We start from the raw sequence: 27,501 nt of genomic DNA, 5'->3' as shown, positions 1-27,501 counted from the left end.
TATGATGTATTTCTGTCGTGTGTTTATGTATGTTTGTTGATCATGAACAAGTGGCATCGAAGATTACTATATAGAGATAACACTTCACATGGTCGTCTTTTCGTGTTGTTAGATATAGAGATACAAGAGTTCAGAAGTATTAATTTTTTTCATGCGTTAGAGTTTGATAGCAATTAATTACTATTGTACTCGTTGACATTTCAGCTCTTTTCTATCGATGTTAAACATCTATTGACCTTTGACCTGAATCAAGGATAATATCATGTATCTCATTTCCGTAATTTTATGTAATACATCAAACGGAAGGAGAGATTCACACACGCAGTTGCGCCGTTGGTCATGAGTAAGCTGTACCATGAAGGTTAGAGGTTGCCCCAGCTCCCTTTCCCCTTTGTTCTCAGGAAACAGCTACTTCTTTAACAAGTACAAAGCTGACAGAGTCTATCAAACACTGTTCTGTTCCCTTCATGCCGCTCGCACAGAAACCAATGACTACTGGTCACTCATATATATGTCTTCTTTCTTGTGATACCTTTTTGTATTTTTCATTTTGCGAAATATTTAAATTTGAGATTTGTTACAATCAGTGTCGAGTACGATTTTATATGAATATCATGTAGTCAACGATGAGGCTGGCAATGCACTTTAGAAAGCAATAAAACTGTTTTAAACCATTGGTCTCAGATATCACTATGTTACGACTGGTTTATTACACATCGTAAGAATAAGATGATTTGAAGGCAAATTTACCAAACAAAGAACATTGCATGTACACAATTCTAAGGATTGTAAACCCCCTTTCCTCAATTCATGAATTGAAAAAAAATTAAGACAAAATTAAAATTATATACAGCAGACACGAATTAAACTGCATCAAACAGTTGTTTCATCCTTCTAGGACTCGTCAGTGATGCTACATCATACAGCTATTTTGTCCTTTTAGGACTCGTCAGTGATGCTACATCATACAGCTGTTTTGTCCTTTTAGGACTCGTCAGTGATGCTACATCGTACAGATGTTTAGTCCTTTTAGGACTCGTCAGTGATGCTACATCATACAGATGTTTAGTCCTTTCAGGACTCGTTAGTGATGCTACATCATACATCTGTTTCGTCCTTTCAGGACTCGTCAGTGATGCTACATCATACAGATGTTTAGTCCTTTTAGGACTCGTCAGTGATGCTACATCATACAGATGTTTAGTCCTTTCAGGACTAGTCAGTGATGCTACATCATACAGCTGTTTCGTCCTTCTAGGACTCGTCAGTGATGCTACATCATACAGCTGTTTTGTCCTTTTAGGACTCGTCAGTGATGCTACATCATACAGATGTTTAGTCCTTTCAGGACTCGTCAGTGATGCTAGATCATACAGATGTTTAGTACTTTCAGGACTCGTCAGTGATGCTACTTCATACAGATGTTTAGTCCTTTCAGGACTAGTCAGTGATGCTACATCATACAGCTGTTTCGTCCTTCTAGGACTCGTCAGTGATGCTATATCATACAGTTGTTTTGTCCTTCGAGGACTCGTTAGTGATGCTACATCATACAGCTGTTTCGTCCTTCTAGGACTCGTCAGTGATGCTATATCATACAGTTGTTTTGTCCTTCGAGGACTCGTTAGTGATGCTGAGGACCTAAATTTGGAAGACTACAGGGCGTCAGAGGAAAATCCACCGTGATCGAATGAAAAACCAAAATATAGACAGGGAGGTGCACTTGTCTGCGATTCATTAAAAATTCGTAATTTTCATACATCAGATAGTTATAAGAAGAAATTCCATTACATGTTAATATTGTGAATCGTGCTACTATTTAAATAAAGCATGAATTTCTGATCCTTCTTGAATGTTTATAGTGTTTTTCACATTTGATATTTGCTCCTTTGTGTATTTGATAAGATGCCCCAGCTCTCTGGACATACTAACCCATTGACCTAGATTTTGTTGATGGTCCTGGGTCAGAAATCCTCGATATTACACCCATGCGTTTGTTTAATAAGAGTTGGGTAATACAGTCAATCCCGGTAACCTAAGGCTGTGATTCTGACGCCTTTTACGCTGACACACTGCCAGCACTTCAATTACCATAATTAATCCAATGTGGGGAATTGATAGTAAATTGGAAACATTTCGTGATCAGCACGATATTTGAAACATTTTTGCTTGTTATATCTCATATTTTATGAGTGTTTACTGGACGACTTTGATTTTGATAGCTTCCTCCAGGCATCGATTTGGCGATTAGTTTCGACCTTGGTATAGTGGTGAAGAGTGTGTTAAGTGCGCATTGTAAATGTTGTCAGAAGCCAACGTTTGTGTAAATGGAGAAACCGACACCATGATATCCTATATATGTATATTGGTTTTATAGTTGATGTGTAATTTATTTCAAAATTCTGATGACCCAGATAAGGCCACCGCGGTTATTCAGTTCATCGAATGCGTTCCCCCGGTATTTCTGAATCAAACAGAGGCCTGAAAATTTCCGATTTCTCACTGTCGTCGAAGTACATGTCACGTTAAACACACTGGTCTAGGCTATGTCACTAAGCATATCAACATCGATAAGTGTTCTGACGAATACAAAGAACGTAACAGTTATCCCTCTCATCGGACAAATCGTCCACATGTTGAAAAATTAAAAAACTTGTATGGAACAAACCTTACAAGATAAATCTGATTTTTGTTGTTTAAAATAAGCATACTTATGAGACTTTCCATGTATTTTGATAAGATATTTTGCACCTAGAATAGTAGAATATGTTGGATACAGGCTATAAGATGTCAGCCTAATACGTTATATATATATAATAACTAATCATTAAAACTGAAATCCGGTTGTGACCACATTAAACTTTTAACGACAGGCATTGGGTAACAGATTTCGAACTAGTTGAAAGCATTACTACCATAGTAAAATGTCTTCGTTAATATGTCAACGTTTTATACACCAGTAGAGCTGGCATTGTCCTCAATTCTTATATTTATCATTTGTGACAAGCATAGCGCGCGAGTTGCACGTGCACTGTACGCAGACATACAGACTGAATTGATTCAATTAGCACATAAAGTATTACACGTGTAATCACACGTTATTGTACATGTTCCTAATGCTGTTAAGGAACCGACCCCGTGTTATGTTTGGAAAAACGAGAATGTCACTCATTGCGACGTCTAGTTCAGAAGTAGTCCTTGCAAGATGTCACCGGTTGTTATAAAAACGGAATTCTACAACACGAGGAAGAAACGGAAGATATACGATAAAAAGTTTTGTAGTCGGTTGTCATAATGAATAATATTCTTCATATTGAGTAAGTTAGCATTAGATTTATTGAAACTCATGGACTGAAGTGAACAATGTTAGGGACATGTTACAGAATAAACGATTTACACAAGACATCTGAAAAATAGCTCATTTTCAAACACGTGCAATCTTCGTATGTTAGTTCTGCCAATGAAAATGTATTGTGAGCACGCTATTGAAATAAACACCTAGTCACAGTGTAATTCAAATGTTTGGATGTAATTGTCTTCTGCAATACAAGCAAGATTCTGAAGGGGTTTTTCACTTAATAATGTATTTTTGTACACTGGAGTACTTTGTAGATGCACGTGCATTACTTAAGGATAGTGATTAGTAAGAGAACGGGCTGCTGTTATGTGTTTGTCGGTAGGATTGGATACTTAAGTAAGTGTGATTGCATTGCTTAAGTGCACAGCGACTTCTCTTCTCTGTTGATGATATATCTTTCGTGTGACATTCCTGGTAAAACAGACAGCATCACACACTTATGTTTACTTCAGGACTGAATATTTATATAAAATTCAAATCTGAAGAAGAGTTTCATGCTGAAATATTATTTGTGTCTGAAATCCACGTATTCGGCCACCAATCCACATGATTCTGACACCAACTATGTATCGTTTGGTCTTTTGGATGAATCAGCAGGGTCATGTTTGAAAAAATAACGAATCGCTGTGACATTTTCCCGTGCCGTTCTGTCATTTTGATTATTTAATTAAGCATGCATGTTTTGGTGAAAATAAATAGATAAATAAGTACATTGTACGATTTTTAACAAATCTCTGAAACAACAGTTAGTCAACACGATACAAGTCTCCTAATCCTCGGACAAGTACTTAAAGCCAACACACGGTAAACCCTTCCCCTAATTTCGATGATTGATCTCTACAGCCCACAGACAGTACAAACCTTCCCCTTATATAAGGAATTTTCCCTTCATCCCATAAGACCTTACATTTGGCCAGACAAAGTACGCATGGTCGTGATATGAATAATTGGTTTAAGTTTCTCAATAATAAAAGAGATAGTATTTGGAAACTTTGGGTATCGGGCATCTCTCTTACACATTTAAAACTGATAATATAGAAAAGTTCTGCCTTTTTCACCAAAAACCAGCAGAGAATTGCAGCACTCCACGACCACCTACAGGCCGAATGTAGACCGGAAAGGGCGCCTTATCGATGGCGTGTGATTGAAGTTTACATATTGCAGGTGCTTGACTATTAGCTCTTTTATTTGTTATCGTATAAAATATCGATATAATATTACACAGACTTACGTAACCTTTGGTAATAGGCGTCCGCTCTACAGAGATGCTTAAATCAATGACTTCTGAATCACTGTTAATCTTCCAAGATGAATAAAGTAGGACTGATGCACGAAATACGTACTACTGTAAAACTTTAACAGATATTATACAGATCATGTTGGAGGGCGTTATAACGAAGTAACGCTAGCTAAATCAACACAATGTTTGTAGGTGAGCGTTGGCACAACAACTAGACATGATACAAACCGGAAACATGGACGGTTGTATTACATCCCAAACCTTTGGGCATGTGATCGAGATAACACTAATATCATCTTTCCGCGGACATTAAAACGGTATCCATCACACACTCATGCTTCTCCTCACTTCCCTATGTCGCTACAAATTGTAAGCAATAATTGGTTTGGGAGTTAAAACATTTTTTAATGAAATTTAAGTAGAAACTGATTTGAAGGGTATTCAACTTGATATATATGCACACTTCTGTTTGCGTTTTAAGGAGTATCGGTTACATGTTTTTGCATGTTCAACACTTAACACATTCGCCTTGGAAGTTTGTAAGCCACTCTACCATGCTAACTCACTTCTCAGTATGGCCGATCACACAATAACGTAACTCAGCACCTCCTTTACACAACATTTATCTATTGCACTCTTGCTGGCAAAACATTGAAAATAAAACACATCCATGCAGTATATTTTATCTTCTAAACCTGCTCCTGATAACAAAATCACGTTGGACGAAATATGGCAACAAAACTGTAATTCTGTTTTTCTGTATAATTTGTGAATCTTTCATGACCCATATCAATGGTTTTTATGTTAAGCTATTTCGGAGTACTTTTGGTGATCTGAAAGAAAATAAGTATTTATTGCTTCATGATATGAATTACGTCCTGTAGATTTTGATAGAAAGGACCAGGCGTGAAAACTTTCGATATAATGTTGCTATATTTTCTGTACAAAGAACAGGTTGTTGGTGTTGGTTAATTCGAATCAATATCGTTTTGGAGTCTCTAACCAACAGAAAGTCTACAACATGGCAACACATATAGATAGGTGAAGACAATGGGGGATTATGTATAGTAATCATTGAAAATAGTTCAATTCCTGATGAGGTTTGTTGTTTCCAGACTTTTAAGTATGTCTGGTTTCTTGTGTGAAATTGAGATGAATGTATTCGTGGCTAATTGGTATGTCTTATACTTTTGTGTCACCATGTTGGTTCTGGATTTAATTGGATTAATTAATGGTGGTCAACAATGAAGCAGAAAACGCTTACCCTTCTGAAACACCTGGTCTGCTAATTCTTGTCGTTTGGTTCGATTCCTATGTAATTTTGTTGATATTTGCTATCGTTTTATAATTGTAGGGTTGAATTGTAAATCGTTTTATTTTTTTTATATAAATAACTTAACTATTGAAGTGGAGACTATTTGTGGTCCATTATCATTCATGATTAGAAATCACATCAATCCATATCTTCCGACAGTATACTTGAAACGTTTGTCGATAAAAGACGTTCACTTACCTGCATAAGACGTGTCCTTGTATCATTACTTATAGAAAAGGTATTTTTGTAGTTCTATGCGTTATGTGCATTTAGTAACATCAGCTACATCAAATGAGAAAGGTGCATATGTTTTAGAAAATTATTATCATTTATAAATATACAACGTATGCATTCTTGAGTCATTGAACAAAAGAAAGATATTTCAGTTCGCGATTTAACTAGTCATGTTGGGAGTTACGATTTATAGATTTTCCACATTGTCGGTCAAGTTCTGTTTACACTACAGCGAGTGGTCGCGTTTTAATACCAGGCCTGTAACATGTGCTCTACTATAAGGATACGGATTACAGATGTCATTTCTGCCAAGTTGTCTTCACATAATCTGCTCATCCTATCACAGATAATCTAATCCGACCACTTACACATAGTCGTGTCAAATGCGCGATAAATATCACTCCGCGCAAAAAATAGTTCTCCAAGTGATAAACTTATTAAGATATAGCGGAAAGGAGGACAGATGTGACGTGAAGACTCTTAAAATAAACAAACGCGTGTACTTATATTACTGGAATACCACGGAACAGAAGAGGAGAGTCTAAGTACTAGGTCGTTGCCTTACACTTTTACATCTGTAGGTGTACGGAAGTAAATATAGCAGTATCGAAATATCAGTATGAAATTTCTCTATACTGGACATTCTCTAGAGTTACCATACACGTGGATGTGGTAGCCAAAGCTGATGATAGATCATGCACATATGATATAGGGATAATGATAACTCCAACTTCATCAATCAGATAAGTGGATGTCGTGATAAACGGAACAGTCTGATATAGGAGTATTCCATATTTTGAAACTTTATAATGGATTTTTGTGTGGAAAGTTATTGACAAAATGAAAATACTGACAATTTGATATATTCACAATTCAAACTCATATCAATTAAACTATGGTATAAGGAGAATAAGACCAGGTGTTCCGGAAGAGTAAGCGTCTTTTGCTTCATCGTCGACATCCGCCATGTATATTTTGGTCAGTCTACTTGTAAGTAAGTAATATCACGTTCTCAAATGAACAACAAAGGTACCAACAGGCAAACTAGAATCCAACATGTCTAGTTTCATACTTTTGACTCAGAACTGGTGACCGACATCCTCTCGTCCCCAGAACACTGACGATCGGCGGTGAGACGATACCCAGACACGGTAGAGGTCACAAAGACGAAAAGCATGCCAACCAACCAACATCCAACCTTTTCGGCATTCAACACACGCTCTAACGTCCCTATCCCACTCTCCAACCATTTTCGCATGAGTGGTTTGTGTCCAACTTCCCTTTCAGCCCCTTCTATGAGAGCGCTCTCGGAAACATCTCTTCAGTCTCGACTATGAAAGCGTTCTCGGTAACGTCTCTCCTGTTCCAACAATGAAAGCGCTCTCGGAAACATCCTTACAGTCCCTCCTATGAACGCGTTCTCGGAAACATCTCTTCCAGTCCCTACAGTGAAAGAACTCTCGGAAACACCTCTTCCAGTCCCTACAGTGAAAGAACTCTCGGAAACACCTCTTCCAGTCCCGACTTTGAAATGGAATATATCTAATAATGTAAAATGTTAAAGGGCAGTCGGAAACATCTATAGAATTTTCATAAGGTACACCGAACATCATCTGTATCAATCCATCAAATCTATATGGGTAATTCCTGAATCTCTATTTAAACACTGACACCAAAACTTTAGAATTGCCATGTGTGTACGAGCTGTCGTATGCTGTGGACGTGGGGTGTCATTTCAAAGCATTTTGAAGTTAATACATAGCAACACAAGCGTAAATCGCTATCTGTAGCACGTGCCACAGATGTCCAAGCTGCTTTGTCGAGGTTTGGTCACGACTGGCAATTCTACAAGAGGTGAGTAAACGATTCTCTTGTGGATCAAGAGGGGAGATACATCAAATTATGGTTCTCATTCCCAATCTCTGGTACAACCAACCTAGTCTGCTTAACATCATCGTTTAAATACAGTCGTCCGTATATATAACAAGGCACTGTACATCGTCTCATAAAATCGGGATTATAATCGCGAAAGTTTACACTTAACGCCGCTAACTAAATACTTGAAAGTGGCACGGAGCACTCTTTAATGAACATTATGTAAACCTTTACAGGAAAATATACTACAAGATCTCATTAGATAGTCTTATAGGATTTCACTCGTGTAATGTGTTTATTCCACAAGACACCGCGCACACCGCGGATGATTTCCTGTTTAGTCAGGGTAGACATTTTATAGTTAAAGCTACAAGGTCTTGGCCCTGGAATTTTGATGCCAACATTCTCTCTCTACTGGTACTAGACATCTGTTGTTCGCTCCACAAACAGAAAATAAAGTTTCCTAGGATTTGTTTTTGTCTTAGTTTTCCCGCATTTCCTGGGGAAATTTCCGTTTTATCTCCTTTTTTTTTCTTGTTATTTTACGAGTAGTATCTTTGTCGTAATAATTACTTTAATCGACAAGGACATACTTAATCATATTTTGTTATTTGTGTTGAAGCATTAATAAAAATTATCTTCGGGTACGTTAAAACAAACGAATACCAACATGTCAACATAATCACACTCCAAACTCAAATTCAACAAAACAAGGGCAACATATGAACATAAGTAATATTTAGACTTAAGTTCCTGAAATGTACTAGGAGAATGAGACCGGTGTTCCGGAAGAGTTTGCGTTTTTGCTTCATCGGTGACATCTAAGTGATGACCATAACAATTCCTAATATTCCAATAATAAGGATCATTGAGAGATTTATTTTGCTGATTTCCTAAGCGTGATTCCTGTCTAAGGAAGATGGAATTTTCTGATTCGTCGCATATAAAATATTTCTTTAGCCGATGGTGTTTCATGTTCCTTGTCGCAAGAAAAGACAATGGCAGTACCATTAGGTTGGTATTTGAGGGGAGGCAGAGGGGCAATGATAAAAACAGGTTGGGTTTGGACGAGAGACCAAGATATGAGGAAGAAAGGAGCATAAGTGGTAACAGGTAGTGATGAGAGCAAGAGAGAATCAATGCGGGGCATTGTGGCAAAATGTCGACAGCAGACCGGAAACTCCACAAATGAGTATTTCGAGGTGAATGTTGATGAAGATTATGTGGGAGGTTTACTCTCGTTATGATGATCTGAACGGGCACTAGTCTATTTTCCTGTGCGATATGAAGTTGGGTATATTTAATGCTCGGTGACTTCGTTGTTGTAAAACCATGACTATGCCTACACAAGACAGCTGAAAAAACACTTGGTAATTTTCTTAAGTCCCGCTTCCAATAGCAGAGATAATCCAGGAGAGGGTCAAGGTGCCTTTGACCACTCGAAAATGAAACTGACTTCTCCATCCCCCTCCTCCCTTCCCTTTTTATTTAACTTTTTTATATAAAATGGCACGTTATTTCCAGTATTGACTACAAATCGCTTAAAATGACTCATTATTCTGAACTTCCATAATTTCCCCCTGTAATACAAATTGAAATATTATCTTACGTGCTGTGAAAATGTGTTTATTCAGAGTTACCCGAGAAGTGGAAGTGTTCGAATTGTCGTAGCTTCTTAACTTAGCCAGCAAGGTATTCCACGTATAGTAAACCCCTGATGAATGATTATATATATAAAATAGCGGAGATGTTTATATAATGCTATACCGCTGACATGCAATAAGTACGTATGTGTAAGAATGTTTCTTTTCCAGCTCGTGTGTCTACAGTGCTTCTCTGTAAACACTAATAATTACGACCATTTAACTGGGTCTATTTTATCCTGAGCGTTTGCTATCTCGGATACAATTATCCTAACTAAAACATGATTTATCCTAAAAAAACTATCATCGCGAGCAATGGAAAGTTTTATGTTCGGAACAGTTGTTGTAGTAATTAAATATCAGGTCATTGGGTGGAGCACCGTACAGCATCGCATTAACGTATATCCCTCGACGGTTAACATAACAAACAGAAGATACGGAATATTATAAAGTACAAACTTTGTACAATTACCGTCTATAGACGTAATTAATACAGGTATGGCCTATTGCATTTTGCTGGAGAAGAAAAAACTTTCAGATATATATTCTATAGAAACAGATCGCGTTCTCCGTGGATTTGGCGTTACAACGACGTTTATCACATGAATTAGCAATGGTCTTATCTTCTCTACCTTCATTACGGAGTCTTTGATCACGATTTGCGGACAAAGAGATGCCAAAGTGATTATCATTTCTACGTATATATAATGCCCAGTAAACATTACACAGGCCTACAGCCGTAACATATAACGTAATTATCGAGTCCTTGTGCCTGGTAGCACCTGATGTATGGAAACATGATTGATATTGTAGCCAAAACAGTAACAAACACAAGTATACACTTATATTAAATGTCGTAACCAGGGAAATTTGTTTCCATGAGAACGGTTACAACTTTATGTTGTTAGTAATGAAGAAGTTTGTGTAGGCACTGTGGGGAACAGGGAAATAGACATCAGGGGGTCACTGTTTTACTGCTGCTTATGTGAGCGAACCAGTTTCCTCCTTGTTCAGAACAAATTGATAGAAAAGAATAAGATGTTTCAGAAACTTCATTAAGGACTCGTCACGTGACGAATTTGGTTTCAATAGCTGTGAATGTAAACTTCTATGTGTAAAAGTTGGTTTCATACTAATTGGTCTCCGTGTAAGTAATAGATTACATAAAGAGTTAACATGGAACGAAGTAACGTGAACCTGATAAATTACTTCCGCATGACAATAACATATGTGTGCAATAAAAACGTCATAAGGGGAGATTGCAGGTCCAATACAAACATCTCAATGACTTTACTCAACGAGTTTGATAGATCGGTACACATGTAAAATGTATGCTCACTGCACTTTAACACGTGAAATGCACGCCCATCTATTACGTAAAGTATGTCTGTGAGTGCATGTGAACGTCCGTGAACCTCTCGAAAAGTCCTCTAATAAGCAATTAGACTAAGAAATGTAGAAGTCATGGCCCTTCACAACTCTACAGGAAGAACGTCCATGGGATCTCCAGCTGGAATATCCGTATTTGTTTATTCTTGCCAAACTCGAAAAGACGAACAAATTGTTATTGTTGTGATGAAACAACTGATAGAATTAAATCTCAAGTCTGATCTTTAGTCGAATAGAATATTTTTAACGAAATAAAGTTAAAAAGCTGTAAACAACTTACGCTTCACCATGAAACCATACACGAAATAAATTTGCAAAGTTGAAAGAAATGGAATTCAGCATTTAATTTTTTTTCATAGCTTGGCAATTAAAAAAAGAAATAAATGCCATAAATATTTTTCAAAGCTGCCATCTAGAAGAATGGTCTGGAATGATATTTGTTTTACAATACCAATGCACAAGAGTCTTATTTAATATAAAACAAATCACATTGACCTTTTTAAGAAGTATGCCAACTTTACAGATTTCAGGACGGGTGTTGATGCCTACTGTTAAAAAAACAGATACTCTTTCTGTAATGTCAGCTTAATTATATTCTAAAATATGTAAGTACGACGTTTGGCCTACGATCAAATATCTTTTTTCTTTCACTTTTCATACCGACATGGGCGGGTCCAGTTGGCAGGTATTGTTTGCAGGCTTCTAGGCCGGAAACTCTTCGCTAATTACACGACACCAACAGTGTGCCTGGACTACATCTAATCCGCATAAGATATGGATGTAATACTTACCATTACCCGTGTTAATTGCGAGTAGGTTCTTTGATTTTTTTTCATGCCTTTGAATGTCGTCAAACAGGTTTACAGTATAAATAGCCGGTTAATCTCAGCTATGTCTTAAATTTGATGGATAATTCCATGTAAAGTTACATTTCTGATATTACGAGACAATGGAAGGTACAACAAACATTTCTTTGTTATGCGAAAACGATTCTAAAGTAACCACTGTAAACACCACAATGCGACATTGGTGTGGTCTGTGTGTGTTGAAGTGAATTAAGAATTTCATATAATATTTCATCATTTCCCGTGCTGAGGTTAAACATGTGGTCCGTGAGGGACCCGATAACCCTCTGTATATAAGCTGTGTTTATATACATACCTAAACACGCGCATTTATGGAATGGTAAATATCCCTGAACTCTAGTGTGAAAAATGTTGTGTAAGTAAGTAGTGTATGATAAACATCAAAAGAGAGGGGGTGGTAAAGAGGGGAGGGGGCAAGAAGGGGAAGGGAGGGGAGGTGGTAAGGAGGGGAGGGGGCAAGGAAGGGAGGAGGTAATGAGGAGAGAGGGCAAGTAGAGGAGGTGGTAAAGAGGGGAGGGGGTAGGGAGGGGAGGGGACAAGGAACAGAGGTGGTAATTAGTAGAGGGGCAAGGGACAGAAGTGGGAAGGAGGGGAGGTGGTTAGGAGGAGAGGGGGCAAGAAAGGGAGGTGGCAAGGAGGAGTGGAGGCAAGCTGAAATCTCGGCTTCTATCTTCCGCTAAAGCTGACATCTCTGCTTCTATCTTCCGCTAAAGCTGAAATCTCGTCTTCTATCTTCCACTAAAGCTGAAATCTCGGCTTCCATCTTCAGCTAAAGCTGACATCTCGGCTTCCATCTTCCGCTAAAGCTGACATCTCGGCTTCTATCTTCCGCTAAAGCTGACATCTCGGTTTCTGTCTTCTGCTAAAGCTTCACTGCCCTGTTTCTCTAAATACACTAAGTTCACTAAGGCATTTTCAGTTACAAAAGTTAATGGTCCTTATATTGGTAGATTTTCATTTCAACTTCATTTTCAAATAAAACAAAAAACGAAATAGAGAGTACGTGTAAGCAGATGAAACAACGATCATGCATCTTATTTGATTTGTTGTCATATATGAGGAATTGGCTATCGGAGAAAAAAACTTTTATTATCTATTTCTAGATGGTTCGAACGACTTTTTTGGTGCAGCAAAAATTAATATATAAGAAAACACACCAATTCCTTTTAAAATTATAGTCCAGTAAATAATAACACAAAAAATAAAGCTAATAATTTGAGAATACTTCTACCACAAGCAGCTGCTCGAATCCTATCTTATGATACCCGATAACTTTAAAATTAAACGAGGACTGTTTACTGAGAGAGTGTACACAGAATTACGACGTTCACGCCGGCTTTAATCACAAATTTATATATCCAATGGCGCAAACAACCGTAGCAAACCGATGTTCATTTCAAAGCAGGCGGATAGCTTCGTTCTGATGACCATATCAAAGAGCGGGCCAACTGTTCCTTGCTATCACCGGAGATAAACGTTCGGGACCGTTCACATTCCCAACACTATCATTAAACTATGTATACTGTAATAAACTTGTGGACTTAAAATAAACCATCGTTTATGATATTTTTCACAATCCAATTTTCTTATTTTGAATCTATTACTTTTATAAAGGAACGTGGAAGATCAGAGGTAACCTTGTAGCCGAGACCATTTATAGGTATTATAAGAGGAAGTGGGAGCTGATTAGGATGTTAAGTGGTCTGTTCGTTATACATTTACTCTTGTTTAAATCCAGGTTAAGATAACCCAGATATCCATAACTCACTTTAAAAAATTGTGTTTTACTACAAAGTGATCGAGTTAGGGAGAGTTACAAGCTTTCATTGACAATAACGGTAGGCGAAAATGCTTAGTTGCGGTTTTTGTGTTTTTTGTGTTTTTATTGAATATTTTTAGAACGTTATGAAGGTTTTAAAATATCACAATCTTGCTCAATTTATTTTACACTCTGTTTCTGTAATTATAGTGACATTATCGTTGTTAGATATAAAACCACGCATCATGAAGGAAAAAGTACGTATGTTTTGCTCCAGAGATTTAGATGTAAGTGCACTGGTTCATTGCCATCTCCCGTCTTTCTTGGAAAAAAAATGGATGTTTCTTTCATCGAAATTGACACATTGGTTCTGTTAAGACTTCACAAATTCAATTTCAATGTTGTTTTTATTTTAATTCCGTTGTCTATCATGTTAAATATGTGGGCGTGAGAATCAGATTGATATTGGTTTAATGAGCTAGACGTTCTGATTCAATAATAAATCAGAACATATCCAGAGTGTTTTTAGGTAACAGCTTCAGTGTTTAGGGCAATCTTTAATACGACACAACAGGTCTGTACATAATGCAGGATTTAGTGTGAACGAAAAGCTTGTCTATGTAAAGGATGACGCTACAATCTCGGTAACTGTGTGAAGAATATCTTCCGTTTGACACATGTTTACTAATTATATGTATATCGCATTAAGCGTTTAACAGATTGGCATTTTCAGCACCTGTATAACGGAAATCTGTTTCATAAATACTTAATGTGTTCAGGGGTAGAATGGAGATATTTCATTGGTTACCGTTGATGGACGAGTTCTCGTGACATATCGGTCGTACTTTGATCAACATGATCTACCTATTTATCCGTGATGTAAGCAATGCGTTATTAATCCAATGTTATGATTGATGCGGGTTGTTTTGTGATCTATCAATGTACGATATGTATAACTACTAGACAATAATATAGTTGTTCAGTAATATGTGAAAGCTACCAAGACAAATCAGGCATAGCGAGCGGGCCTCTGTCTCCAACAGTATTAATAAAAAAATCGACGGACATTATCGTGACAATCTACACTATTAGAACTTTCTGTCAAATTGTGATTTCAATAAAATCAAGCTTGATGTAGTTTATTGTTGAAGTCCGGTATGATATGTAATATGATAGTGTAAATACATAACTTGTGTAATATGATAGTGTAAAAACATTACTTATGTAATATGATAGTGTAAATATATTACTTCTGTAAGACTGGTCCAATTAATGCTTTGATGTTGTTTTTTTATCTGTTGGCTGATGTGATATATGTATTGCCGATGCGATTAATTATCGGAAACTAACGCGCATTGTTACTTTAGTACTCTAAACCAACAAGGAAATATCTCTTTGTCAACTGAGTTTCAACGTAACAATTGATGAAACGAAGACGAACTATGAAAAAAAGAAATACGTTAAACAGTTTGCATGTTCCGAAAGGCATTCTCAATGTAAATCTTTGTCAATTCATATCAATTGTGTCTTGTTTCAAGTCAAAGTTTTGTTAGTATCCTCAAACCAGGGTCCACACCAACATGCAGCAAACATTCTCACCCTGATTTATCAAAAGGATCTATTTCTTAATTATCGTGAAGTCGAAACTATCCATAACCTTGCTTAGATTGAAGGTCTTGAAAGCACGTTTTGTGAATCTGTCAGCTGTCGCCATCTTGATCGGAAACCGTAACATTATGAACAAATGCATGCGCACCAGGTGGCGTGTGGGAAACACATGTCACATCTAATACAGATACGTAGTAAACATATCTCTGTTTATCTGTGGTCAGTGAGGTCTCCTCCTTAGAACCCGCCCTCGCTACATTGTTTCTGTGTATAGCGGGGTTTCAACCCGCCCTCGGTACATTGTTTCTGTGTACAGCGGGGTTTCCTGTCAACCCGCCCTCGGTACATTGTTTCTGTGTACAGCGGGGTTTCCTGTCAACCCGCCCTCGGTACATTGTTTCTGTGTACAGCGGGGTTTCCTGTCAACCAGCCCTCGGTACGTTGTTTCTGTGTACAGCCGGGTTTCCTGTCAACCCGCCCTCGGTACATTGTTTCTGTGTACAGTGGGGTTTCCTGTCAACCCGCCCACGGTACATTGTTTCTGTGTACAGCCGGGTTTCCTGTCAACCCGCCCTCGGTACATTGTTTCTGTGTACAGTGGGGTTTCCTGTCAACCCGCCCTCGGTACATTGTTTCTGTATATAGCGGGGTTTCCTGTCAACCCGCCCTCGGTACATTGTTTCTGTGTACAGCGGGGTTTCTTGTCAACACGAACCCGGTACATTGTTTGTGTGTACAGTTGGGTTTCCTGTCAACCCGCCCTCGGTACATTGTTTCTGTGTACAGCGGGGTTTCCTGTCAACCCGCCCTCGGTACATTGTTTCTGTGTACAGCGGGGTTTCCTGTCAACCCGCCCTCGGTACATTGTTTCTGTGTACAGCGGGGTTTCCTGTCAACCCGCCCACGGTACATTGTTTCTGTGTACAGCGGGGTTTCCTGTCAACCCGCCCTCGGTACATTGTTTCTGTGTACAGTGGGGTTTCCTGTCAACCCGCCCTCGGTACATTGTTTCTGTATATAGCGGAGTTTCCTGTCAACCCGCCCTCGGTACATTGTTTCTGTGTACAGCGGGGTTTCTTGTCAACACGAACCCGGTACATTGTTTGTGTGTACAGTTGGGTTTCCTGTCAACCCGCCCTCGGTACATTGTTTCTGTGTACAGTGGGGTTTCCTGTCAACCCGCCCTCGGTACATTGTTTCTGTGTACAGCGGGGTTTCCTGTCAACCCGCCCTCGGTACATTGTTTCTGTGTACAGCGGGGTTTCTTGTCAACACGAACCCGGTACATTGTTACTTTGTACAACAGGGTTTCCTGTCAACCCACTCTCAGTGCATTATGTTTGTACAGCTACAGCATTATTGCCTTCTGTCAAGCCGACCTTAGTTCATTATGTCTGTATACTGCGAGATCTCCTGTCAACCAGACCCCGGTAATATATACTGAACAAAATAAGTTAAGGATCATAAACTTGAAACAGTGCAGTTTTACATACAAATAATAATATGATTATATTTTAAATTTTAATGACAGAACATTCATTTTAGTCTTTAATTACACAAAACAAATTCATTTGTGGTAATTGCTACCAAGAGCAGATAACCCTGAGTAACAGCACCCTTGAAATCAAAGTGTAAGAGGAAGTAGAGCAAGTTAATCATGTAGACAAGGAAAACTCATCAAACTGCAATTGGCAGTTTAATAGGCAGTATGACCTCCGTTGACATCAATAACTGCCCTGCAACGTCTGCACATGCTCCTTATTAGTCGTCGGTGGCTGATCTGTGGGATGCGCTGCCATTCCTCTTGCAGAGCAATCATAAGCTGTTGGCGGTTCTGTGGCGAGCTGAAACCCGGCGTTGCAAGGTGTCCCAAGCATGCTCGATAGGGTTCAGATCAGGAGAACGACTTGGCCAGTCCATGCGAACGATTGCTTCACGTTGAAGATAGTCGTTGACCACACGAGCACGGTGAGGACGAGCATTATCATCCATCAGAATAAAATCATGGCCAACAACTCCTGCAATGGGCCTTACTATAGGGTGTTTCGTGTGCTGTTAAAGATCCATTGTCTATGATGTAGAGGTCTGTATGGAAGTCAACACTGATCCCTGCCCAAACCATCACTGACCCACCACCAAAGCGATCATGCTGGACAACACAGCAGTCTGCATAGCGCTCTCCTTGGGTTCTCCATACCCTCCTCCTACCGTCATGGAAGTCAACACAAAACCTAGACTCATCTGTGAACATAACATTTCTCCAATGACGTAATTGCCAATTCAAATGATGAGTGGCCCATTGATGTCTGGATTGTCGATGACCTCTGGATAAAATTGGTCGGACTGCTGGTCTTCTAGCTCGTAAATTAGAGGCATGGAGTCTGTTTCTGATTGTCTGGGATGAAATCCTTAGATTTGTAGCACGCTGAAACTGAAGATTCAAGACAGGAGCACTCAAAAACCGCTGACGTCGTGCCGTGATGCAAATGAATCTGTCCTGTCGGGCTGTCGTACAGCGTGGTCGTCCAGATCTGGGGCGTTGACGGACGTTATTTGTCTGTTGATAGCGATTCCATAGCCTACTAATCACGCTCTGAGAAACATGAAGCTTTGCCGCCACATTTCGTTGAGTTTGACCAGCTTGAAGGAGCCCTATAGCTCGCGCGGCTTCCATATCATTTAAGTGTCTTCGCATGATTAGTTTTTCAAGTTTTCGTTACAAATTCATTAGATGTTTCCAAATTCAACTTTTTTTAGCTTAGAAGTAACAGAATCAAAACCTGCAAGATTCCTCTGTAGTAATAGACCAGTCTGTTTTTCACACCACCATAGTTAACTAGAGCGGAACGGCAAGACCTTCAGATGCACGTGCTTTCACCTTTGACATGACTTTAGGTACATATTGGAGAAACTACGAGTGCAATTACCGGCAATACATGATTTGAATTTTTAAAGATATTATGGTCACAATTTATGATCCTTAACTTATTTTGTCCAGTATATATAAAGCGGGATCATCTTTTTTCAACCTGACCCTGACTCCTGTCAAGCTAAAATAGTTGTATCTGTCGTTCCTGTCATACCGCAACGGCAGCCATCGTCCTAGACACCCGACATTGCATTGCGTCGCCAGAAAGATGGCTGTTTGGCATAGCAGCCATTCTTCAGTTTCGCCCAGATGCGGTCATTCATTAATTTTTTACAGAAGATATTTTATGATTTATCGTGTATGTACCTGCCTGGGATATTCTTGTATCTAAGACATGTTACAAGATTGAAGAAACGCAGAGCAGAAATCCATATTCGTCAGAGTTGCAGCTAGACGTCTGTAAACTCTCCTACCAGACAGCTTTGATCTGTTTCGCTCTTATTGAGATGTCAGATGTGCGCTCGGCCTGACGTAACTCCCGTCACGAGCTGCTAACATGATATGACGTTACGATACTTAGTAAAGCCTCCGTTAGAGAACGAACTCATAGTCGTACATATCGTCAAAAGTACGCGCAGTCTGTCAGAGAAATAAACAGCCTAACGGAACGGTCATGACAGCAAGGTCTTACAAAAACCCATTTTAAAAAGAAATAGGGGTTTGCGGACTTGGATGGCCTTTTAAAATTCACTCAAGCGATGTTTAGTGGTGTTTGGGAACATTTGTTTCTTCTCCAGAAAACAAGATCTAAAGTTAACATGACATTTCTTGAATCTGACGTTCTACACTATGATTTCCGCTGATAAACCTGAAATGCTATTTAAACTATTACATACACCAAACAAGAAGGGAATGCTTTGGTATTGTGGGTAGGAACAGAAGGTTACCGACAACGTAATTCTAAAAACATTTTATGTGAATTATGGCACTACTGAAATACTACTTCCTTAAGTTTCTTTAAGTTCTAGAATAGGAGTGACATAACAAAGCTTTCTAAGTACAATTTTGTTTTTTTTTTTTTATGTTAAAATTATTTAAAGTAATAAATTACGATACAAGTGTCTATTAATTATGATTTATGTTTTCCAGATGTTACAAAAATGACTATATACGGTGACAGTAGCAGTCAAGTTGCACGTCCATCTGTTCCTGCTGGCGACGGTGTCCAAAACGACCGTGTCCCGCTCATCTCCGACACACAGATCCGGTACATAACTCGTGACTCCTTCCGAGGAAATGCACGCATGCAGGATATGACTCTAAGTGGAAATAACATTGGGATTCTGTACCCCAACATATTTTCGTCGCTGAGGACACTGCGCGTGCTGTCTCTACCCAATAACAACATCCGCCATCTTTCCGCGGCGGCCTTTAGTGGGATGACCTACCTTTCCGAACTGAGTATGTCTGATAACATGATCAGATACTTACCACAAGCTATTTTCCGTCCCCTGGGTAACCTTAGGAAACTCCGTTTGAACGGCAATAAACTTCGTCGTCTACCACGTGACATACTGAGTCCCCTGACGAATGTCGCCGTTTTGGATTTATCAAGGAACAATTTTACTGATTTTTATGATGAAGTGTTTGATGACAACACAGCCATGGAAGAACTTCTGCTGAACGGAAACAGAATCTGGACAGTTCGAGCGCGATGGTTCGAAAAACTGATCTTGTTAAGAAGTCTTTCATTGCGTGGAAACGCCATCACGCGCATCGAGTCCAACTCTTTTGTTAACCTTTTTAACCTCGAAGAACTTTTATTATCTGCAAATCACATCGCTGAAATTGAAGATGGCGCTTTCAGAAACTTGAGAGATCTTAGAATTCTCGATCTGGCCACCAACGATATCGAACATATCACAAAAGAAGGACTGCTTGACCTTGAATCTCTCGAGGAGTTGTATTTATCATCAAACAATATAGTCGACATCGAAAACGGCACTTTTACGTTCTTACGGAGATTGACAAGGCTTGATCTGTCACGAAATCATATCACGGAGATAAGCACTGGTGTTCTCCGATCTCTCATGCTTCTTCAATATCTCGATATGTCTCATAATAAAATAATGGCACTTCCTCCGAGAGTTTTGTTCGGACTGTCAGAACTCAAGGAAATATCGTTTGATAGCAATTTTATTAAAACTGTTGGTGAGGACGCCTTCAAGACTACACCTTCTACTTCCGTGTCAAAGATCACAGCGGTCAGTCTACAAAACAACGCCATTAAGGAAATCTCGGCAGCAGCATTGAGTTCGCTTCCGCAATTGAGAACTTTGAATTTAGGTCACAACAAAATCAAGCGTATACATAGCATGGCTCTGTCAAACTTCTGGAACCTTCAGGCGTTAGACCTGAGTGATAACAAAATTAAAAATCTCAACAATGGGGTTTTCAAAAACTTGCAGAAAGTAACTAATTTGGATTTGTCTCAGAACAAATTAAGACGTGTGTCTGACACTATGCTATCCGGAATGAGCGAACTGGAGGAGCTTGATCTGTCCTTAAACAGTATCACGTCAATATCTCCTCTCGCCTTTCGCTATATGCAAAACTTAGTCGAGCTCACTTTAAAAAGCAACCGTTTGATGGGTTTCAATTTTACCTACATAACCAACCTACCGAAGTTGTCGATCGTTGATCTTAGTAGCAACCATCTTTTCTGGGTGGATTTGTCGGGGAATATTCAACTGCGGCTCCGGGACCTTATCCTGACCGACAACAAGATTAACACAGTCACACAAGATGTCACCAAGATCTTAGCAGCGTCGTCCATCTTAAGTCTGACCGGAAATCCGCTTGTTTGTGACTGTAATATGAAGTGGATTTTGGATCCGGTGCTTACCAGGAAGATCAGACTTGACATGGAAAGTGACCTTATCTGCAAACTGCCAAACCGCCTCCACGGACTCAGGGTAATTTTTGGCTTGTTTCTTATGATATATTGTAGTCCGTGTCTCAGCAAATTCATTAATTCATGAACAATTATTCCAACATTGCTAGGGCTTGAGCTATTTCACTAATTGCCAATAATGCTATTTAAAGATGATAGTTATTTAAATGCATTTACTTTATGAAGTGGTACTTGACATTATGTCTTTATGATACAAGTCCAAGTTTAGAGGCCATAAAGCGGTGTGATCTTAGACTTATCATAAAAATGACAAAGCTTCCGGAAACTGCTCTAATGTGCCCAAGTTGTTTTTAATTTACTTTTATCTAACTCCAGATAATGTATTATCACTGTCTACCTTATACACCCAGGTCACTCAAAATTAACTTTCACTAACAACGTTGTGTTGTCTTTTCCTTATACCACGAAGGATATGTAATGTGATATTTTTTATTTACCAGATTCGAGATCTTGATCCCAACGACTTAACGTGTGAAGTCACCGATACCCATGGTGATCAAGGATCGTTCATGTGTGACGACAGTCACTTCCGGATGAGATCCCTCTTTAACAACAGGTTTGTATATCACTTTCGGTAAAGTTCCTCTTTAACAACAGGTTTGTGTATCACTTCCGGCAAGGCCCCTCTGTAGCAAAAAGTTTGTATATCACTTCCAGTAAGACTCCTCTCTAACACTGTATCACCTCCGCATGAGGTTCCCCTTTTAACAACAGGTTTATATAGCCTTTCTGGTTAAGGTTCCTATCTAATAACATGTTTGTATATCACTTCCGGTAGGGTCCCCTTTTTAACAACAGGTTTATATATCACTTCTGGTAAGGTCCCCTTTTTAACAACAGGTTTATATATATCACTTCCGGTAAGGTACCTCTTTAACAACAGGTTTGTATAGCCTTTCTGGTTGAGGTCCCTATTTGATAAAATGTTTGTATATCACTTCCGAATAACATTTTAACTTTCAAAGTTCATACTGTCATCCCCTCTGTGTTAAGCACATTGAAGCTACAAATAACTACAGAACGATTACGTTGGTATTATATTAGTATAGCGGTAATGTTGTACGCTGTATAACTATATGACTGCATCTCTTTTTGACATTTTCAACGCTGTCAGCACTTACATATATAGACATAGATAAGGACTAGTAACAATAGGGATAAGAATGTTAAACAGACACACATTTAGAATGAAATTCAGTGGATAAAGAGATAAATAAGCTGTATTAACCAATGTTTCGTCGTTCTAAAACTCGTTGGTGATGTTAAGGGTCAAAGAGACGTCGGGGGATGATATACTTTAATTTATAAACATTTGTTACTCCGCGATAACATTTATATACAATAGACATGGATATCAAGATAATTTTATGTCGCCCGTAGGTTTCTTGTCATTTTGTCAACATAATGTATTTAACAAAACGTACTTGTTGATGAGCCAAGGGTTGCTGTCACTCTGGGTCGGCTCTTTGAGTTACTTTGACTCCCGTCATTTTGGGTCGGGTCTATGAGTTACTTTGACTCCCGTCATTTTGGGTAGGCTCTATGAGTTACTTTGACTCCCGTCATTCTGGGTCGGTTTTAATAATTACTTTGACTCGCGTCATTCTGGCTCGGCTCTATGAGTTACTTTGACTCCCGTCATCCTGGGTCGGTTCTATGAGTTACTTGTCTCCCTATAGTTCTTAACGAAATGACAAATGTAGATATTTTAATGCGAGCATCCTTGGTCGTGAGAAATGTGCCACTGTCACAGACCAGTGGTTGTATCGAGCTTGGTTAGCTTGGCCGAATATCAAAGTTTAGTTGTTATCACACGCTAATTTTACAGGAACGTGGGTTATAGTGCCATAGACACTTACTCAAATATAATGTGATTATACAGATCATTATTACAAAGAACTTCATATTGCAGAAAAATAAATATGTCCAGTAAGTGTTTCATTGTTTAATCATGCTTTAGTATAGTATCACATACCTGTAATATAATTTCTCTACCTGTTGTTGTCGTCGATGAAGCTAAAGATGCTTACTCTTCCGGAACACCTGGTGTTATTCTCATTGAACGTCTTTAGAAGTCTGTGTGTAAATCTTTCTTTTGTTAATATTTTCCTCTAGTTTTATTGACTTTTAGTTTGAATTATGATTATGTTGACATGTTGGTATTTTCTTGTTTATTTTTAGAACGTAGATTTAGAACATATCCATGTGCTTGACATTGTTCTCAAACATTTGATATATAAAAATTACGAAATTTATTTAGTAGTGGAGCTGCTGTATCTCTCGATCGCTTTGGATTTTCCTCAGACGCCTCCTAGACTTTAAAATTCAGGCCTTTAACATCACTAGCGAAACCTAGAAGGACGAAACACCTTTATTATATTGTTAAATGTATTGTTTGACCCTACTGTATCTAACTGTATTGTATGTAATGGTGCTATTCAATTGTCTGTCTTTTGTACCATCATTGTTTTCAAACGTGATATTCAATTGTCTGTCTGAAATTACTGTTAAATATGAAATAGGACATTTGAAGTAAGTGTATATGCATATGTATTACATGACAAAAATATGTAAATAGATACTTGAATTTCTCAGAAATATCAGTCTCTACATCTGTAACATATCTTACATACTTGATTCTTATCTCATTGTAGGTTGGGAGAGAAAAAAATCCTGAAACGTCACGTGACCATAATGGATAGTTTACGCAAGGACGTACTGGGGAACGGAATTCTCGTAAACGACAACTGGGCTCTGGTATCTGGTGACGTTGTAGGCGAGGACGATCTTGTTTCCACCATGACTGGTGTTAAGATCCGAGTAGGACGAAGCAAGTCAATGCGTACCGTAGCAAGCGCAATACGTCATCCTCTGACGTCATGGAGACAATACAACGTGGCCCTATTACGGTTAGACAATACACGGAATAAGAAATCCAACATAGAATCTCCTTGTCTGATGACAGAAAAACAATTTAACATGATTTCTCAAATCTATCCTAAAATCACGTTGTCGACGAGAATTGGTGCTGGCAGAAGCAAACTAAAGCCCCGTCACGGCAAAATGCAATCAATCTGTAAATATCCGAGTTATTTGTGTGTGAAAATCAAGGGATCAAAGAAACGAGCCAGTGAGTACATGTTGTTGTCAGGATCACCGTTATTCTTGGGGTATTCTGGCGATTTGAATCTCGCAGGGATTGGATTTGGAGACTGGAACTATGTTTCAAAAACCTCCGAATCTCTCTTCATTCCGGTATGGACTATTTCTGAATGGATTAGTGATGTCATACGCGAGTTTGATTCCACTTGTTCAAAGGAAATGAGTATCGGAAGACCCAACCAGTGTCTGAGGTCATTGCAGCTTCCAACCTCTGCTGCGCTATTGGCAAAAATACGTCAGCCAGAAAGTCATTAGCACAGGACTATATAAATGCCATCATTTACATTCGTCTACTCAGAAACATTTCACGTCCATCTTCTCACTTCCAGATTTAATTGAAACGATCTTGTATCGTTTACACAAAGCAGGTGCTTTATAGCTACAAGTGTTTGGATTGGAAACGCTGCCCTTTAAAACAGATAAATATCCAGGCTTGTTTTAACCTTTACGTATAGCTGGTTTTTTTTACTTTAAACAGCGGGTATAAAGAACTCTCATTCAGATACTATTTATAAATTGCTATGTTTAAAAGCTTATCTTATTTTGGAGTAATTGTCGAAATTATCATTTATGCACATTATGCTGTAAAACCTTTATTTAATTTCCGAAATATTGTATTCCGATCGGTGCATTTGAAAGATGAAGAAACTAGAGGACATATAAGTTAAATTTGCATCGATCTAATGGTGTTGCAGTTGGACGCTACTAAACGAAGGACGGATTATGCGAAAACTTTCAACAAACTGCTTTTACAATGTCACATCATTTCGTTTCATGTTTTGTATGAACCTGATAACGTGCTTTTACTTTATACAGAATACATGTAAATGGTAGATCTGTTGTCAGTAAATATACTTTCATTTGTCATCGAGTTCTTAAAACATCATGTTTTTTTTTCAGTTGGAGGATATGTCTCGCTATCAAGTGCTATAATTGGCGGAAAACTTAGAACAGTGTGTTAGTTTGTTTATCTCGGTAACCAAATGTTTCCCCTCCTTACATAGTATCCAAATTTATTGTATATTCATCCAGGCTCTATAAAATCTCAGTAAGATTGTGAATAACTTTAGCTGTTCTGAAGCAGGGTACAATATTCGCTATCAAAGAATTCGTTTTCTTATTTCCTGAAGTTAACACATTGAATTGTCTGCATTTACCAACACGTTAAGATAATTTTCCTTCAGTTGTTTGTTTTAGATAAATATAACAAATTTGATTCCTTCAGCAATTAAATATGTATATTGATATTTATATATTGATATTCAATCTGTCTATATATTTTTGATGTTTTTTTTTCAATTGTCAATTTCTTGTAAAGAATGAAAAGAACGTGTTGTAATTTATCTATAAAACGAGAAGTGAAGTTCAACACTATTAAAGAATTCATTATCAGACATACAAGAGGATTTTTTCTCTCTCACGATTCCTCTTACTTTGGTAGTAGATATTTAGAACAATACTTGAAACAACTAATTGTTACATTGTTAACTGGTGTTGTGTTTATTTTTCATTAAGTCGGAAATATTCGCGCGGTTATTAAGTATCGATGTTGTCACCTCCATAATACAGTGTAATTTATATTAAATTTTTTGTATGTCGCTGTGTTGTTTCTGAGGCCAGCACATTTTATAGATCAAATTTCTAATTTTCTTTTGCAAATTTTCTTTCTCTTTATATGCTTTTTGATATTTCTGTAGTTTATTTTAAATGTGAGCAAATCGTATGTGTTCTAAACTGTTTTTATTATCGTGCTCGATTCTTTATATCTATATACAAGGATATAGTTCGTCAATGAAGTGTTTTTTATCACGATGTAATTATTTCTAAAATTTCATTATACGTTCAAACAAATCCCCTTTATATCATAAGTAATATTTACCCCCCTGAAAGAATTACCATATATGTGAAAATATCTGTTTTGTGAAAAACGGTTCTACTTGTGATAAAGAATTGTGCCGTGTTGAACTATTTCGGGTGAACCGGAATCTGAACTTGTGTGAATTTACAGGAATATTATGCCTTTGTGATAGCGTCACGTGACTGCTGTTAATCACGAGCATTTAGGCTACTATGTATATTTGTATTCTGGCCAGTGTACATTGCTTAGTACAGAAATATAGAATGTATATATGATTACTTTCAATCAAAATGCTTGTTGATTTACGTGTTGCTTTCATTACTTGTTACTCTGTTAATTTATGATTTCATGTTAAATCGTTGTAAATATTTCATCATGGATACAATATCGTGTTATGCACGTGCTGCCGTATTCCTATTTTATCTTTTCGCGTTCAAAAAGCAATAGGTTTCTTACTCTGTTGAACTAAACATGATTGTTGTAAATTATTTTGACTTTTTAGTAAAAAAACATCATACATGATTTTTTTGTTTGTTGTATTTTTTTTATTTACGTCCAACGTCTCAATTTGCCAAGTTTTAGTTAGACGTTATTATGATATTTTAACTCCAGATATTTACAGCATACAATGCACGTGCTGTTTTCTAAAACGATGAAAAAATATTCCAAAGACCTTGGTGGACTTTTTTTAATAATTTGGTATGAAAAGCATGAATGGAATTTACTCTCTTCAGTAGATTTTTAAAGGGGAACGATTTCAATCTTACCTGTTTGTAGTACATATTTCCACTAGTAGATATTGACAAATGTGTTTACTAAGAGAATTATGTAAACAAATATACTACGAACTAAACGCAGATTAATCAATTTAAGGATTTCGGTCAAAGGTTTAATATTTTTTTTAATAATGTTCGTTCATGTTTGTTCTTGTCTAGAATAACTTAAAACTGAAATAGTGTATCTAAGATACATAACTTAGGAAAACCCTCTTCTTTCTGATAAAAACATCCGAAACCTCTCACCGACATTTGAACAAACATTCTTAACGCGCTACTCTACAAGGACAAAGGAAAGAATGCTTTCACTTAAGAGGCGTTTACCAGAAAGTCTGAACTTTTTATGACCCGTGTTCGAAACATCTATTACTCGTTAAAATCTCGGTTATGTTCTCCACATTACAGCTACACATTAATATAGTTAACTGGTTTATGATACAGAATATCACCACAAAAATACGGGAAAACAACATTTATGTCTTTATTACTTAATTTATAATTAACAAATTCTTCTTTTGTTGTTTGTTCAGTTGCAAATGCATGTATTTGAACGTGTGATTACTCTTTCGTAAAAC

At 37.9% G+C, this 27,501-nt stretch overlaps 1 protein-coding gene across 1 annotated transcript in view; it reads left to right on the top strand.

Annotated features, from left to right (window-relative positions):
• Positions 1-26,672, top strand: part of LOC132546576 (insulin-like growth factor-binding protein complex acid labile subunit) — a 58,252-nt gene extending 31,580 nt beyond the window's left edge. Inside the window, exons 2-4 of the mRNA XM_060210295.1 lie at positions 19,306-21,131; positions 21,571-21,686; positions 23,785-26,672. Coding sequence (XP_060066278.1) covers positions 19,306-21,131; positions 21,571-21,686; positions 23,785-24,547 — 2,705 coding nt within the window. The 3' untranslated portion in view covers positions 24,548-26,672. The remainder of the gene's footprint in view (positions 1-19,305; positions 21,132-21,570; positions 21,687-23,784) is intronic.
• Positions 26,673-27,501: the final 829 nt, after the last annotated feature.

The sequence above is a fragment of the Ylistrum balloti genome, unplaced genomic scaffold (genome assembly GCF_031769215.1).
Source record: "Ylistrum balloti isolate Yb309-2 unplaced genomic scaffold, AGI_CSIRO_Ybal_v1 Utg369896, whole genome shotgun sequence".
In the NCBI taxonomy this organism is placed as follows: Eukaryota; Metazoa; Mollusca; class Bivalvia; order Pectinida; family Pectinidae; genus Ylistrum; species Ylistrum balloti.
This window is presented reverse-complemented; position numbering and strand designations above follow the sequence as displayed.